The sequence below is a fragment of the Geotrypetes seraphini genome, chromosome 12, assembly GCF_902459505.1.
Source record: "Geotrypetes seraphini chromosome 12, aGeoSer1.1, whole genome shotgun sequence".
Classification (NCBI taxonomy): Eukaryota; Metazoa; Chordata; class Amphibia; order Gymnophiona; family Dermophiidae; genus Geotrypetes; species Geotrypetes seraphini.
In genome coordinates, this window is record NC_047095.1 from 87640287 (window position 1) to 87656128 (window position 15842).

Genomic DNA, 15842 nt, shown 5'->3' on the forward strand with positions numbered 1-15842 from the left:
CACAATGGCAACGTTTATCCTTCAGTACCTGTTGGCTATGCAGCACATATGAAAGAAACATATGAGAATATGGAAATGTTACTAAAGTATGTCCAGTATACCAGGTATAACTGGAATATCTGTGGAGACCTCAAAGTCGTTGCTCTGTTACTAGGACTGCAGCTTGGCTATACAAAGTACTGCTGTTTCATCTGCGAATGGGACAGCCGAGACAGAGAGTCGCACTATTCTAGAAAGAACTGGCCACTCCGTAAAAAGTTAGTTCCAGGACAGAAAAATGTAGCACATGAATCGCTTGTTGACCCGACAAAGATATTTTTGCCTCCTCTTCACATTAAACTGGGACTCATGAAGAATTTTGTGAAAGCAATGAACAAGGAAGGGGAAGGTTTTCGTTATTTAAGACAGATGTTCCCAAGAATAACTGATGCCAAGATCAAAGAGGGTATTTTTGTTGGCCCCCAGATCAGACATGTTATGAGTGACAAGCGATTTGAAGATCTGTTAGTTGGGCCGGAAAAAATTGGCTGGAAAGCCTTGAAAGACGTTGTTGACAATTTTCTGGGCAATTACAGAGCCCCAAACTACATTCAGCTGGTAGACAAACTTCTCAAAGCATACAAGAGAATGAAGTGCAATATGTCACTCAAGATTCATTTCCTCCATTCACACTTGGACTTCTTCCCCGCAAATCTCGGTGCTGTGAGTGACGAGCACGGTGAAAGGTTTCATCAAGACATAGCTACGATGGAGAAACGATACCAGGGCAATTGGAATCCGTCAATGCTTGCCGACTATTGTTGGATGCTACAACGTGATGCACCAGACACTGAATATAAAAGAAACTCGGGAGCAAAACACTTTTAATTCTGTTTCATTTAGTCGCTTGTGCGAAACGTAAACTTGACTATATATTTTATTGTCAGTAAACATAAAAATGTCTATTTCTCATAGTTCTTACGTGATGCAGTAAAACCAAAACCATATTTGAGCATACCAAGTTGGTACCTGTCATAATCACCAAAAACTTTTCAGGAATCAAGACTTAACCAAAAAATTGTTGTGCAGTGTAATCAGAGCAGTTTGGACCTAATAGATCTAACAGTAACTAAATAGTGTTCCCCCAGTCGTTCGCGGTCGGCGGTTCGCGGTCCCGGTCATTTGCGGTATTTTCCGACTGCAAACCGCCGACAAGGAGAGACAGCTGGAGAGGCAGGAGAGAGCAGCTGGAGCACCAGCAAGTGCAGGAAATCACTCGCTGTATTCTCCAACCGCCTCTTCCTGCACTAAGTCGGACCTTACCAATCAGGAGCGGCTTTGAAACGCAGCTCCTGATTGGTAAGGCCCGACTTAGTGCAGGAAGAGGCAGTCGGAGCATACAGCGAGTGATTTCCTGCACTCGCCAGTGCTCCGGCTGCTCTCTCCTGCCTCTCCTGTTACCCTCTCCAGTCTCCCCCATGAAAAACCATATTCACGGTTTTTCAAGATTCACGGGGGTTCCTGGAACGGAACCCCCGCGAATATTGGGGGAGTACTGTACACTGATAAAGAATTTAAGGGCTCCTTTTACTAAGGTGCACTAGCATTTTTAGCGCGTGCACGCTAGCCAAAAAATTACCGCCTGCTTAAAAGGAGGTGGTAGAAGCTAGCGCTAGCGCACCTGTGTAAAAGGAGCCCCAAATGATGGGACACATACAAATTTCCCTCTACACTGCAGAATATAAATTCTTTCACCAGTGAGGTGGACATAAGAGCCTGTGTTGGTCAAAGTACTTAAATAAAAGTAAAAATACAAGTATGTTTTAATACGTAAGCAAAAGTACAGGAAGAGCACATTAAAATATTTACTTACAGTTAGTAAAAGTAAAAAGTTATTGCCTAATATAATACTTTTTGAGTAAAAAGTACATACTTATATTGTAACTACAATTAATGCAACTATTGTTAATGTTTTATTGCTCTACAATTCAATCCACTTTGCTTTTACTAAAACTAAATTTTGAAACTCATTGTCACTCAGGCAAGTGTGCTTGTGAGTCATTATTAAACCAGCATAACTAAAAAAGATGTTTAACAATTGCACTGACAGAAGCTGGATTTCTCAGCCTGAGTAACAAGTTCCTTCAAATCAGATCAGGCTGCAATATTATTGATGGCTTTTGACTGGGTCTGCAGATATTTATCAAGGGAATCTGTATCTTGACTTCCGTATAGTGAAGAATACTTCTGTTACGTCCTTTCTGGATTCCGTACGCCAGGTGTTCAATCCCTTCCCACAATCCGGGAGTTGCAGAAATCCAAACACTTTTCTGAGCACATGCTCCTCCTCCTCAGAGTGAGAGCTAGAGCTATCTCCAGTTTCAATTTCTGAAAGCAATCCGTGCAGAAGCCTTTTGAAGGTCTCTGCTTCTTTTTCTTCTTTATCACTTAAAATTTGTCTTTTTCAGTGGCTTCAGTGCCTTGAGACCCCTTTCCTGTGGTCCTCTGTCAGAAAAAAAGGACGCAGTCCTGTAAGTCCGGAGTGATGCTTCAGGGAGAAACTTTGTTGAATCTGTGGAGCCAGCCTACCGTGTGCCGCCATTCTCTGGCTCAGGATCAATTCCGCTGGGAGTTTGCTTGCCCGCTGACCTTGTCAGGGGATTAAGCACAGGGTGTATGCGCCCTGAGAGAGAATCCCCTGGGTTTCAGGGTACAGGCTGCATTTTCCGTCCCCGGTCACATGGAGAGGATCCGTGGGGGAGAAGATTACAGTCAATGTCTGGCCGACTGGCAGTCCAAAGATCTTCAAGTATGGTCAATTTGGAGCTATTCTGAGGTATAAAATCCTTTTCTCCATTCAGCTGCTGTGTGAGAAAGCTGACAGACAAGGCACTTCAGTGACTGTGAGTAAATCTCCATTATTTCCTATGGAACTTCAGGGGCAGTTTGTAAAGCGTATTTAAACTCATTTTCACAGTTTCTGAGGGGAGGGTTCAGGACCCCTACCTCCCCAGTTCCAAAATCACTATTTTTTATTTTTAGATTTTGTTTATTTGTGCTGTTTTTGGTGCAAATTCACTGGCAGCAGCCATTTTGGATTTTAATTGCTTTTTTTTTCCAAGTTTTATTTCTGCCTTAAAACCCCTCAATTTGATTAAAAATAATTTAGGATGGACTCTCCAGCAACTAATCTGTTGAATCTCAAGCTCTGTAGGACTTGAAAGAGGTGAAGCCCAAAGCTACCACCCCTCCCCTAGCACACTGAGGCACACAGTATACAGTCGCAGATCCTGCACAATCAAGCGCAATTAATTTTATTCAAAAATACCATCCTGGAAGCCCAGAACAGATATATTCCATGTATTAAAAGTGAAGGAAGACCAAACATCAGCTGGTATGGTTGACAAGTAAGGTAAAGGAAGCTATTAGAGTTAAAAGAAAATCCTTCAGAAAGTGGAAGAAGGGTCTGACTGCAAATAATGCGAAATATTATAAGGAATGGCAAGTTAAATGCAAGACGCTGATAAAGAAGGCAAAGAGAGACCTTGAAAAGAAGATTGCACTGGAAACAGAAACATGTAGTAAAAAGATTTTTAGGTATATTAAAAGTAAGACGTTGGGAAAAGACTCAGTTGAAGCGTAAAAGGAGTGCTCAGGAAAGACAAGGCCATAGCAGAGAGATTAAATCAATTATTTGCTTCGATTTTCACAAGAAAGATGTGGAGGAGATACTGGTGCCACCCATCAGTGCTGATGGGTCAGATAAACTGAAACAAATCTCTGTAACACTGGAAGATGTAATGAGGCAGTTTGACAAATTGAACAAAAGCAAATTGCCTGGACTGGATTGTATACAACCCAGAGTACTGACAGAATTGAAAAATGAACTTGCAGAACTATTGTTATTAATTTGTAATTTATCTTTGAAATTCAGCATGGTTCCAGAGGTGATCCAAGAAATTATAGACCAGTGAGTCTGACGATGGTACCCGACAAAATGGTAGAGACTATTATAAAGAACAGAATTACAGAACACATACATAAGCATGGATTAATGAGACAAAGCCAATATGGATTTAGCCAAGGAAAATCTTGCCTCACAAGTTTACTACAATTCTTTGAAGGCATGAATAAACATGTGGATAAAGGTAAGCCAGTCATTATTGTGTATTTGGATTTTTAAAACAGATTTAAATTCTGTATTTGGATTTTTAAAAGGCATTTAACAAAGTACCTCATGAAAGACTTCTGAGGAAATTAGAAAGTCATGGGATAGGAGGTAATATCTTATTATGGATTACGAACTGGTTACAAAAATAGAAACCAGAGAGTAGGTTTAAATGGTCAATATTCTTAATGGATAAAAGTAACTAGTGGGGTTCCACAGGTATCTATGCTGGGACCATTGCTTTTTATTTCTCTCAAATATTTTTTTTATTAATTTTACCAAGTAAATACATCAAATACAAATAAAACTAGCAACATAAATTAATTACATACAATAATACACTATTATATTGAAAACATCAGAATAGAGGAAATAACCTAACACAAATTAGACAAATTTTCTTAAACATAAAATAAAACAAAATGCACAAGAGCTGTGGATAATCTTTTCAGATATAGAGAAGTCAAGTGAGCCTATTTCTTATTGAAGCTAGCAATAGTGTTATGTTTGAAAGCAATAATTTCTTCAAATTTTCTAATTATACACAAATGATTCCACCATTCTTGAAAACTGAGATTCGAATTGTCTTTCCAATTGCAGACAATGTGATGGATAGCCAGAGCTATCATAATGTCAAATATTTTAAAGAACTTTGATGGAATTGAGATATCTGGGTTCGAGGAGCACAAAATAATGGCCCTATAAGAGATAGGCAAACCAATGTCTAAATGAGTTATAGAAAGAATTCTAGGCCATACACTTGACCAGAACAAATGTATGTTATGACATTTATAAAGGAGATGTATAAGAGTGCCAGGCTGTGTGAGGCAAGACCAGCATTTCCTCGATGAGACTGAGGGCTCCTTCTACTAAGGTATGCTAGTGGTTTTAGCGCGCGCTACAATATCGCATGCACTAAACACAAACGCCTTCATAGAGCTTGCGTTAGTATTTTTTGTTTAGCACATGGTTAGCGTGTGCTAAAAATGCTAGCGCACCTTAGTAAAAGGAGCCCTGAGTGTTTAAATTTGGCTATTTTATTAGGGGTCAAATATGCCCTATGCAAAACAAAAAATGACAAATTGACTCTGACATGGTGGGCCAAGCTGATAGAGACCAGAAGGATTTCCAATTTATTTCATCAGGGATTAAATTCAATTCTTCCACCCAGAGGTCATCAAAGGGGATAACCACTTCACATCTCAATGATCTAGAGATGGGAATAACTAATGAGATAATTAAATTTGCTGATGACACAAAGTTGTTAAATCGCAGGAGGATTGTGAAAAACTGCAAGAGGGCCTTGAGAAACTGGGCATCAAAATGGCAGATAATGTTTAATGTGAGCAAGTGCAAAGTGATGCATGTAGGAATGAGGAACCTGAACTATAGCTACTCAATGCAGGGTTCCACGTTAGAAGTCATCACCTAAGAAAAGGATCTAGGCTTCATTACTGAAAATATATTGAAACCCTCAGCTCAGTGTGCGGTGGCAGCTAAGAAAGCAAATATCCACCCAACTCTCATCCTACCTAGAACGATTCTCTATCCTCCTACCCCACCAATTCGGCTTCAGACCCAACTTTAGCACCGAATCCCTCTTGGCCTCACTAATCTCTAAGGTGCAACAACTCCATTCTCGCAACAAATTTGCTGTTCTTCTTCAATTCGACCTCTCCGTAGCCTTCGATGTCGTTCACCACGACATCCTAATCTTCCAACTCTCCGAAATAGGCATAAGCTCCACAGTTCTGGATTGGTTCTCGAAATTCCTACGCTTCCGCTCCTACACCGTTAACACAAACGGTTCCTCATCCCCCGCCTGGAAGCCAAAATGTGGAGTCCCTCAAGGCTCACCCCTCTCCCCTATCCTTTTCAACATCTACATGTCCTCTCTGAAACTCCTTCATTTATCCCCACTAGAAACTCTCTACTCCTACGCCGATGACATCCTCATCCTCCTCGAAACCGACTCGAACCTCTCGAACCTCGCTGAGAACATTTCCACATGTATTACGAACCTCCAATCCTGGGCCCAATCTGTACAAATGAAACTGAATGAGTCCAAAACCAAACTACTTTGGCTCGGCCCAACCTTAGACCATTTACCCACCTCCATCCCTCTATCTTCCGGCCCCACTCTTCAGCTTGAGTTTTCAAGCAAAGTCCTTGGCATCATCTTAGATTCCTCTCTCTCCTTCAACGATCACCTCAACTCCCTAGTAAAAAAATGCTTCTTTAGCCTCCATATGTTGAGGAAAGTAAGATCCTGCTTTCATCATTCTCATTTCGCCATCCTCGTTCAATCCACCATTCTTTCTAGACTGGACTACTGCAACTCCATCTATATAAGCCTAACAAAGAAAAACCTCCATAGACTTCAGCTAATTCAAAACGCAGCGGCCAAGCTTATTTTCGCAAAAGGCAAGTTCGACCACGTTTCCCCACTCCTCTCCAAGCTTCACTGGCTCCCAGTTTACTCCAGAGTCCTCTATAAATGTGCCTGCATAGCCTTCAAGATTCTACATGGCGTCCTCCCTCCTGTTATCCCACTCTTCTGGAACTCCTCAAACTCGCTCTCGACTAGATCCTCCCAAAAACTGAAACTATCTTTCCCTTCTATAAAAGATATATCCCGCGCAGGAAAACTTGGAACATCCCTCCCCTTTAGAACCACAGAACTCTGGAACAACCTTTCATCCCCGCTCAGAAATTCTAGCTCCTTCCAATCCTTCCGCAAACACTTGAAAACTTGGCTCTTTTCAAAAACCTAATCACCTCCCGTGCTCTAGTATCCTGTCCCCCTCTATCTCCCCAGTCCCTCTCCTATATCCTTTCCTTGTAGTTCCTTTCCTCTCAACCTCTGTAAACCGTGCCGAGCTCTGCACACGCGGAGATGGTGCGGTATACAAACCTAAGGTTTAGTTTAGTTTAGTTTAGTTTAGAACATAAGAATAGCCTTACTGGGTCAGACCAATGGTCCATCAAGCCCAGTAGCCCATTCTCACGGTGGCCAATCCAGGTCACCAGTACCTGGCCAAAACCCAAGGAGTAGCAATATTCTATGCTACCGATACACGGCAAGCAGTGGCTTCCCCCATGTCTTTCTCAATAACAGACTATGGACTTTTCCTCTAGGAAATTGTCCAAACTTTTCTTAAAACCAGCTACGCTATCCGCTCTTACCACATCCTCTGGGAACGCGTTCCAGAGCTTAACTATTCTCTGAGTGAAAAAAAAATTTCCTCCTATTGGTTTTAAAAGTATTTCCTTGTAATTTCATCGAGTGTCCCCTAGTCATTGTAATTTTTGACAGAGTTAAAAATCGATCCACTTGTACCCGTTCTACTCAACTCAGGATTTTGTAGCCTTCAATCATATCTCCCCTCAGCCGTCTCTTTTCCAAGCTGAAGAGCCCTAACCGTTTTAGTCTTTCTTCATACGAGAGGAGTTCCATCCCCTTTACCATCTTGGCCACTCTTCTGTGAACCTTTTCTAGCGCCACTATATCTTTCTTGAGATAAGGAGACCAGAATTGAACACAATACTCCAGATGAGGTCGCACCATGTTATTAATTATCCGGAAAGGAATGGAAAACAAAGATGAAAATATTATAATGCCTTTGTATTGCACTAAGGTACAATCACACCTCGTATACTGTGTGCAATTCTGGTCACCGTATCTCATAAAAGATATAGCGGAATTAGAGAAGGTACAGAGAAGGGCGACAAAAATGATAAAAGGAATGGGATGACTTCCCTATGAGGAAAGACTAAAGCAGCTAGGGCTCTGCAGCCTGGAGAAGAGACATCTCATAGGAAAAAGGATCATTAGGAAGAAGTACAGACAATATATTTCTTGGCATTTAAACTAGAAGGTGGGGTGCTAAACATAATTGGATGCACTCTGGAAGTCACCCCCACCAAAACCAACAGCAAAAGAGTGACAGCAGTGGTGCCCAGTGGCATAATAAGGAGGGGGGCGATCCGCCCCCAGACACCATCTTCCTAAGGGTGTAGCACCCACCTTCTCTCTCCCCCCTCCCCCGCTCCTCTCTTTGCCAAGCGCGTGCACCCCTTGCTTTCCCCATACCTTTTTTACTTCCCTGGCACCAGGTTGCTGCTCACATCAGCATCGGCGCTCTGTCTGACATCACTTCTAGTATCCACGCCTAGGAAGTGATGTTAAAGGGCGAGCTGACACCAACGTGGGCACGCTGCTCAGGCCGTAGAAGTAAAAAAAAAGGGATGAGGGAAAAGGAAGGGGACAGGGAAGGGGCATCTTGACTGGTACGTCAAATACTGTCAGCAATACATCACATATCATTCCCATCATGTTTGGCATGGTGGCGCCTTCACAACCAGCATTTAAACATTGGTAACCTGAGCCTACACAGAGTGGTGGGCGAGGCTGTGATCACCATGTTAGGCAGACTAGATGGACCATGATGGTCTCTTTCTGCCATCATTTATTGTGTTACCAAGACTAGGGGGCATGCGATGATGTGGTAAAATTAGTTAGCTTAGCAGAGTTAAAAAGGTTTGGATAATTTCCTAAAATAGAAGCCCATAAGCCATTATTAGGATGGACTTCAGGGAATCCGCTGACTGTTTCTAGGATAAGCAGCATAGGATCTGTTTTGCTCCTTGGGATCTTGCCAGGTACTTGTGACCTGGGTTGGTCACTCTTGGAAACAGGATACTGGGTTTGATGGACCTTCGGTCTGTCCTAGTATGGCAATCCTTATGTTCTTATGTTATGTACTTTGTAATAAAGTGAAAACAATGATTTACCTAAAACAGTTGCTGAATTTTTAAGTCACAGCCACTGTGAATCCAAACAAGCTGAAGGAGAGCTGCTAAATATTGTCCCATGTGGGGCTGTAGCACTGCTGACCAGGTCAATAACATGCATCCCCACCAGCCTGCCTTCAAACCTTTCACTGGGGGCATCCTCAGGGAAGTGGTCATTTCCAAATGCAATACCATATCCTTCAAACATGAAGATATTCTCCATCCACTGCCCCCTTTCTGTCATGAACATGGAGAGAGAGACTGAGCATAGTGAAAAACACCCAATGGGGGTAGTCATTGTCCCCTGGGCCTTACATTGAAAAGGGATTTAAAATCAAATCATACATAGCAGCTTGGTTATTATCAACAAAATACACACTAAAATATAAACATTAGACATCTCATTTATGTACCAAAATCTAGGCTTATAAATTTAGGATTATTGCCAAAATCTTAGGCATCTAAATACAACAGAAAATTCACATAAATTCAGTCAACTAAAACTTAGGTATTAAGTAAAGCACTGGGCATTTTTTTTTTAATCTTCACGGATTTATTAAGCCTTTTAATCCAATTACAGTATATGGGAGGGGGGGGGGAAGCCTAATAAATCAGGCTTGATTGAATACAGGGAGCATTTGTGATTTACTCATGATCAGGAAAATGAATTAGGATCTACATTAGACAATCTAAGCCTGTTGAATTTGTGTGATTTTACTTTTCACTTCTGTCCATTTTCTTTTTTTTTCCGCTATAAATATAAAAACATGTGTAAAGGAAAATAGTGCATAAACTCTGCTATTTCAAAAAACTCAAGGCAAAGAGAGAAATGGACCACATGGTACCCTCTTACCTTCGTGGTGAATCAGGATCAAAACATGTCTTCTTTACATCCGTCACCTCAGGATCACAGCAGTCGCCTTCATCAAAATCGTCACGCATGTTGTTGCACTCCATGTGGCAGACGCCATCACGCCTCTTCCAGGGGTAGCAGCGCCCATTAAAACGACAGTCTCCACCATCATAACCAGTCAGTGGATGCTCACACTCAGGGTCGCAATGGTCATTACCAATTTTGCTGGGCTCGCAGTTCACTAGAATGGTGCGGTGCCGCAGGGAGGAGTTGTGTACTTCATGAACAGTCAGCTGCCAGCTGATATTATAGCGACCAAAGGCTTCGCTCAGTGCCCAATGCTGACGGGAAATCTGGTCTCGGCTTACCATTGGGTGGTGCCCATCATCTTCACAAATGTTGACCACCCGGTATCGGATGATTTTTTTGCTCTGGAGGGGCCAGTGATTATTGTAATTAGTAATGAGTTCCACATTGTCGCACACTGTTTGCCCGCATGGTGGGGGAATCAGTGGGGACATAATATCCTGCTCTGGCCGTGGCAAGATTTCCAGCAGTGGGTAACCACTGCTCTTAAAAGGCATCCACTGTTCTTCAAATTGGGCAAAGTTGGCACTGAACACCAAAGTATCATCACCTTCCTCGTCTGTCTGCAAAAAGTGGCGTTTTAGTTGACTCTGTGTTTGAGATGTTCTCCATAAAACTAAGGATCCCAAATGCCCTCTGAAATTATTACCTCTCTCAGAATTGTCCCCTCCGAGAAAAAGAGTCCTGCAAGAAGCCATAAAGGAGCTGTGTAGAGCTCCCGACTGTATGGAGCTTCTAGCAACTCTTGTTCCATCCACATAGAGAGTCATTTGCTGTCCATTATACGTTGCAGCAATGTGTGTCCAAGTTCCTAACTGGTAGCGATAGTACCCAGTTATGACAGAACCCCTCCTGACTTGGTCTGTTCTGAGTGAAAAGAAGAAACAGGCATCCTTTTTCTCTTTATGCTGCACTGTGTGGATCCCAAGTGCCCAGCCCTTGTCACTGATGGTGTGAGAACAATTGTCAAAGACACCTGTAGAAGGCAAAGAGCAAGAAATATGCATTTATGTACATTGTTCTATTGATTTATATGAAATCGTGCAAAAATAAAACATTCAACCAATCAGCATACAAAAATATCATAGCCAGGGTCGGCACTGAACAGAAATTTTGTAAACTATTGGGTAGTTTTTTTTTAACAGTTATTTGCCAAAATGTTTAAGTGGACCTGTTATTGGAGTCACAGTGGCTAAATGTGGGACTTTGCCCCAAGATAGTTGCAAATTTAATGTGGCAACTACCGGGGTGCATGCCCAGTAGCTTGTATTGCAGGTCAAGAGTTAACATTTACATTAATTCTCCTGGTTGTGGTAGATGCATTTAATACTTCCTCTTTAGGAGATAGTCAGGGGCAGAGGCCTTCCATGGCTTGGACAGAGAGTAGGCATGGAAGGCATTTAACAGTTAACCCATTGCACTTACTATCAGCAAACATAGTGTTAATGTAGGTCCACTGACTCAGGTCTCTAGAAAAATAAAAGCTTTCTGGCTGTTGCACCTTTGTACAGTGCTTGTCTATGCTGTTTTGAATTCAAGTGTGCAGGGCTGCAGGAAGGTCTGGACTGGACTCTGCCACACCACCAAATATCTTCCGATGTGGAGTTATGACATGACTGACCCGTGGGTATCATTGACATCCATTCCCAGCAGCCAGTCCACTTTCAAATTTCCCTTCCTGCTGCAACACTTCCCCACCCATGTCACCATCTTTCCATCTCTTTTTCTTCCTTCCATTCTCTGCCAGGACCAACATCTCACCATCTTTCCCCGCACCTCATATTTCCTCCCACCAGGACCAGCATCTCTTTCTTTCTCTTCTGTCCCTCCTGCCCCCTCTTTGGGGGTATTGTCAAGGAGGTGAGCATTTCCAAATGCATTCTCTATTGAGAAATGACTTATACTTCAAATATTCTCAAATAAACTACTGGGCATAGGATATAAACACTAAGGGGCTCTCAATTGAAAGAGAAAAATGTCCAAAAACCGGCCTAAGTCAGCACTTGGATGAACATTTCTCAAAAACGTCCAAGTGCCGATAATAAAAATGGGTTTTGGACGTATTTCTAAACGACCTAGGCCTTCATAGTGCCACTGAACGACCAAAGCTAAACGGGGCGTTTCGGGAGGCGTGTCGAGGGCGGGAGTTGGCGGGACGTGGGTCGGCTTAGACTTAGTCATACAGCATGTAAAACTGAAAGTTTAACAACAGAGCCTAGATGGAACTTGGATATTGTGACTTTAGACCATGTAAAACATGGTCTAAGTCAAAAAATCCCACCTAAAGTCACCAGATAAGCACTGCAAACACATAAAACAGACACCCACACACTACCCTAGTAATCACCAACCCCTCCCCACCCTCATAAAAAATTTTAATCATAACTTTAAAATTCAGCCTCCAGACCATCATCACCTAGCCGCCTGGCTAAGGAAAGCCTAGTAGTCTAGCCCAGAGGCAGCTTAAGTTGTCTTGGGGTGGGTTAGGGACCCATAGAGAGGAGGACCCATGCCCATAAGCCCCTATAATCACTGCATTGATACTTAAACATGTGCACTCCTCTATACACCCCCAAAACCCTTTTGTACTGGCATATAAGTGGCTCCTGCAGCCATAAGGGCTATTGGGGTGGTAGATAAGTAGGTCTAGGGGATTCTGGAGGTGTTTTGGGGGGCTCACCGTAACCTATAAGGGAGCTTTAGGGAGGAGAAGACATGGCACCCTTTTTGTGAAGTTCACAGCAGTGCCCTGTAAGGTACCCCACTATTTAGGTGGCATATCTGGGTGTGCAGTCCATCACTTTGCAGACCCCTCACACGTTCAACAGGGCTTGTTCTAGGCATTTTGGACTTGGATGGAAAGTTGGACGAAAATGTGGTATAAAGATAGACGATTTAGTGGCTTGGACGATCAGATCGGCAGGACGTATAATTAGACGATTTTCGAAATGAAAAAAAAGTTGGATGTATCTTTCAAAAATGTGTCTTAAGCTGTTTTTTACTTTGGACGACTTGCGAGATGGACGTAAATGGACTTAGACGTCCCTTTCGATTATGCCCCTCTAAGTTCCCAAAGTGTAGAAATACTCAACAAACAGAAAAAGGAACTGTAATAGCTATTACAACCTTTGTAACTGAGGCGGTGCTCAGAACCTTGAAACGGTAAGAAATCACAAATCAGGGAATACTCCCCTGTAGGTGTTTTCAATCATCTATCATTGCACCATCTTCGTTTGGTAGAAAGGTAATAAACTGGATTTCAAAAAACTTTAAGTTTTCATTATAGTATTGAAAAATACACTTCAATAGGTTAAACTTGTAATAAATCTTGTAACAAATCTTGACTTATCTTAGAATAAAGGAGTTAGGAAGTTGTTTCACTCCTGCGGGTCCTGACGCGTTTCGCCAGTGGCTTCCTCAGAGAACCCCCACTTGCTGGCTGCGATCAATGAATAAAACTTCTCCCCTCACTTGAGCCTGCAACCTCTTCCTGAGGGAGAGACCTGTTCTTCCTCCCTAGCTCCCTAGCTTCAATACTATAATAAACACTTAAAGTTTTTTGAAATCCAGTTTATTACCTTTCTACCAAACGAAGCTGGTGCAATGATAGATGTCCTGTCCCTGGTCTGTCCCATTCCTGCAAGCTCTGTCCTCATCTGCAAAAGCCTCAACCACTTTAAAATCATAAGTGTTCAAGGTCTGTGTGGTTAAGGCAGAGATTATAGGAATGGGGCAGGGACAAGGACAGCAACAAAACTTGCAGGGACGGAGAAATTGAGTTCCTGCTACAACCTTTAACACCAGATGCTTTGGTAGGAGTCACAGTCCATTCCTTCTGGCTCCTAAGGGCCCTTGGCCCTGGCATTGTCCATACACTTTATTTCATGTGGAAGCTCTTCACCCTCTTCCTGTGTTGGTCTCCCTGGTAGTTCCCTAAGGGCTCCCATAGTTGGCTCCCACCTCCTTAGTTTCCTTTGAGAGAATGACATATTGCTTCCTCAGCCATGGAAACTGGGCTACTTCTCTTCCTCACCCTTTCAGGTGTAAATAGGGTACATCTGCCCAGTATCTGAAATATGGAGGACCACCTCATTCTTCTGGGATCTACCCTGTCTTTTCCTGTCTCTCATAGTCTTCAAAGTGTCTAACCTTGGGGAAATGTTGTGGCTTCACTACATACTGTTCCTTTCCCGAAACCTTTGAGGGTACCTCATCACAATGGATAGGGACACAGAGAGACAATGGTAGAAATGGAAAGGGGGATAGGGACATAAAGGGATGTTGGCAGACAAAAGGGGAATAGGGACAAAGAGAGACTATTCAGGACACATAGGCTGGATAAAAAAGCTAATGTTGGACAAAAGGGTAGGGATATAGACACAGAGGGGAAATTCTGAACAGAGCAAGAATAAGGACACAGGGGTGGGGGGGGGGGGGAGATGCTCAACATGACAGGAAGATAGGAACAGGGATACAGAGGGGATATGTTGGGCAGGGCAGACAGTGATGCAGAGGGAAGGTGAATGATTTTCATGATGAAAAAAGAAAAGACAAATGGACAAATAGACCAGAGCAAGAGAGTTCAGGGAAGACAGAAGAAAGTAGAAACCAGAGATTGGAAGTAACTCAGTTAGAAAAATACAATTATCAGACAACAAAGGTAAAAATAATAATTTTATATTCTATATATTGATTAGAATATGCCAATTTTTGTAATGTGCATCTGTCAGAACTAGGCTAGACATGCCAGAGGCCTGCAAGAAATATCTCACTCACTGTAGAAAATCTCTCTTTGAGATGGAAATAGAGAGTGGGGGTAAATGGACAATACTCGGACTGGAAAAGCGTCACCAGTGGGGTGCCGCTGGGCTCAGTGCATGGACCCGTGCTCTTCAACATCTTTATAAAAAATCTGGACATTGGTACGACGAGTGAGGTGATTAAATTTGCGGACGATAAGAAGTTATTCAGAGTAGTGACGACACATGGGGATTGCAAAGATCTGCAACGTGACATAATCAAGCTTGAGAAATGGGCATCGACATGGCAAATGAGGTTCAACATGGATAAATGTAAAGTGATGCATGTCGGTAACAACAAATCTCATGCATGAATACAGGATATCTGGGGTGGTACTTGGAGAGACCTTCCAGGAAAGAGGCTTGGGAGTTCTGATTGACAAGTCAATGAAGCTGTCCGTGCAATGCGCGGTGACGGTGAAAAGAGCGAACAGAATGCTAGGAATAATAAAGAAGATTGGAGAAAGTTATCATACCACTGTATTGGGCCAAGAGTACCGCGATCAGCACTGGTCGCCGTACATGAAGAAGGACACGATACTACTCGAAAGGGTCCAGAGAAGAGCAACTAAAATGGTTAAAGGGCTGGAGGAGTTGCCATACAGTGAGAGATTGGAGAAACTGGGCCTCTTCTTCCTTGAAAAGAGGAGACAGAGGGGACATGATCGAAACATTCAAGATACTGAAGGGAATAGACTTAGTAGATAAAGACAGATTGTTCACCCTCTCCAAAGTAGGGAGAACGAGAGGGCACACTCTAAAGCTGAAAGGGGATAGATTCCGTACAAATGTAAGGAAGTTCTTCTTCACCCAGAGAATGGTAGACAACTGGAACTCTTCCGGAGTCTGTCAAAAGGGAAAACACCCTCCAGGGATTTAAGACAAAGTTGGACAAGTTTCTATTAAACTGGAACATACACAGGTGAGGTTGGACTCATTTAGAGCACTGGTCTTTGACCACTGGTCTGACACAGCAGCGGCAATTCTTATGTACCCATGGCATCTCAATGGATGTGGTGAAACTGTCATAATGAAAAATAAGTCCTTAGTTTTTATTTTTAAACACCCCGCACATGCTTGTGTGAGCGTCATATGCAGAATGTATTTTCACTTATAACCTATGAAAGGGGATTTCTATTGCTATCATGTGCTTTTTCTAGTT

At 42.6% G+C, this 15842-nt stretch overlaps 1 protein-coding gene across 1 annotated transcript in view; it reads right to left on the reverse strand.

Moving 5' to 3' along the window:
• The window catches only part of PAPPA2 (pappalysin 2), a 546937-nt gene that overhangs the window by 440911 nt on the left and 90184 nt on the right, over nucleotides 1–15842 (reverse strand). The window contains exon 2 of the mRNA XM_033916510.1: nucleotides 9795–10857. Coding sequence (XP_033772401.1) covers nucleotides 9795–10857 — 1063 coding nt within the window. The remainder of the gene's footprint in view (nucleotides 1–9794; nucleotides 10858–15842) is intronic.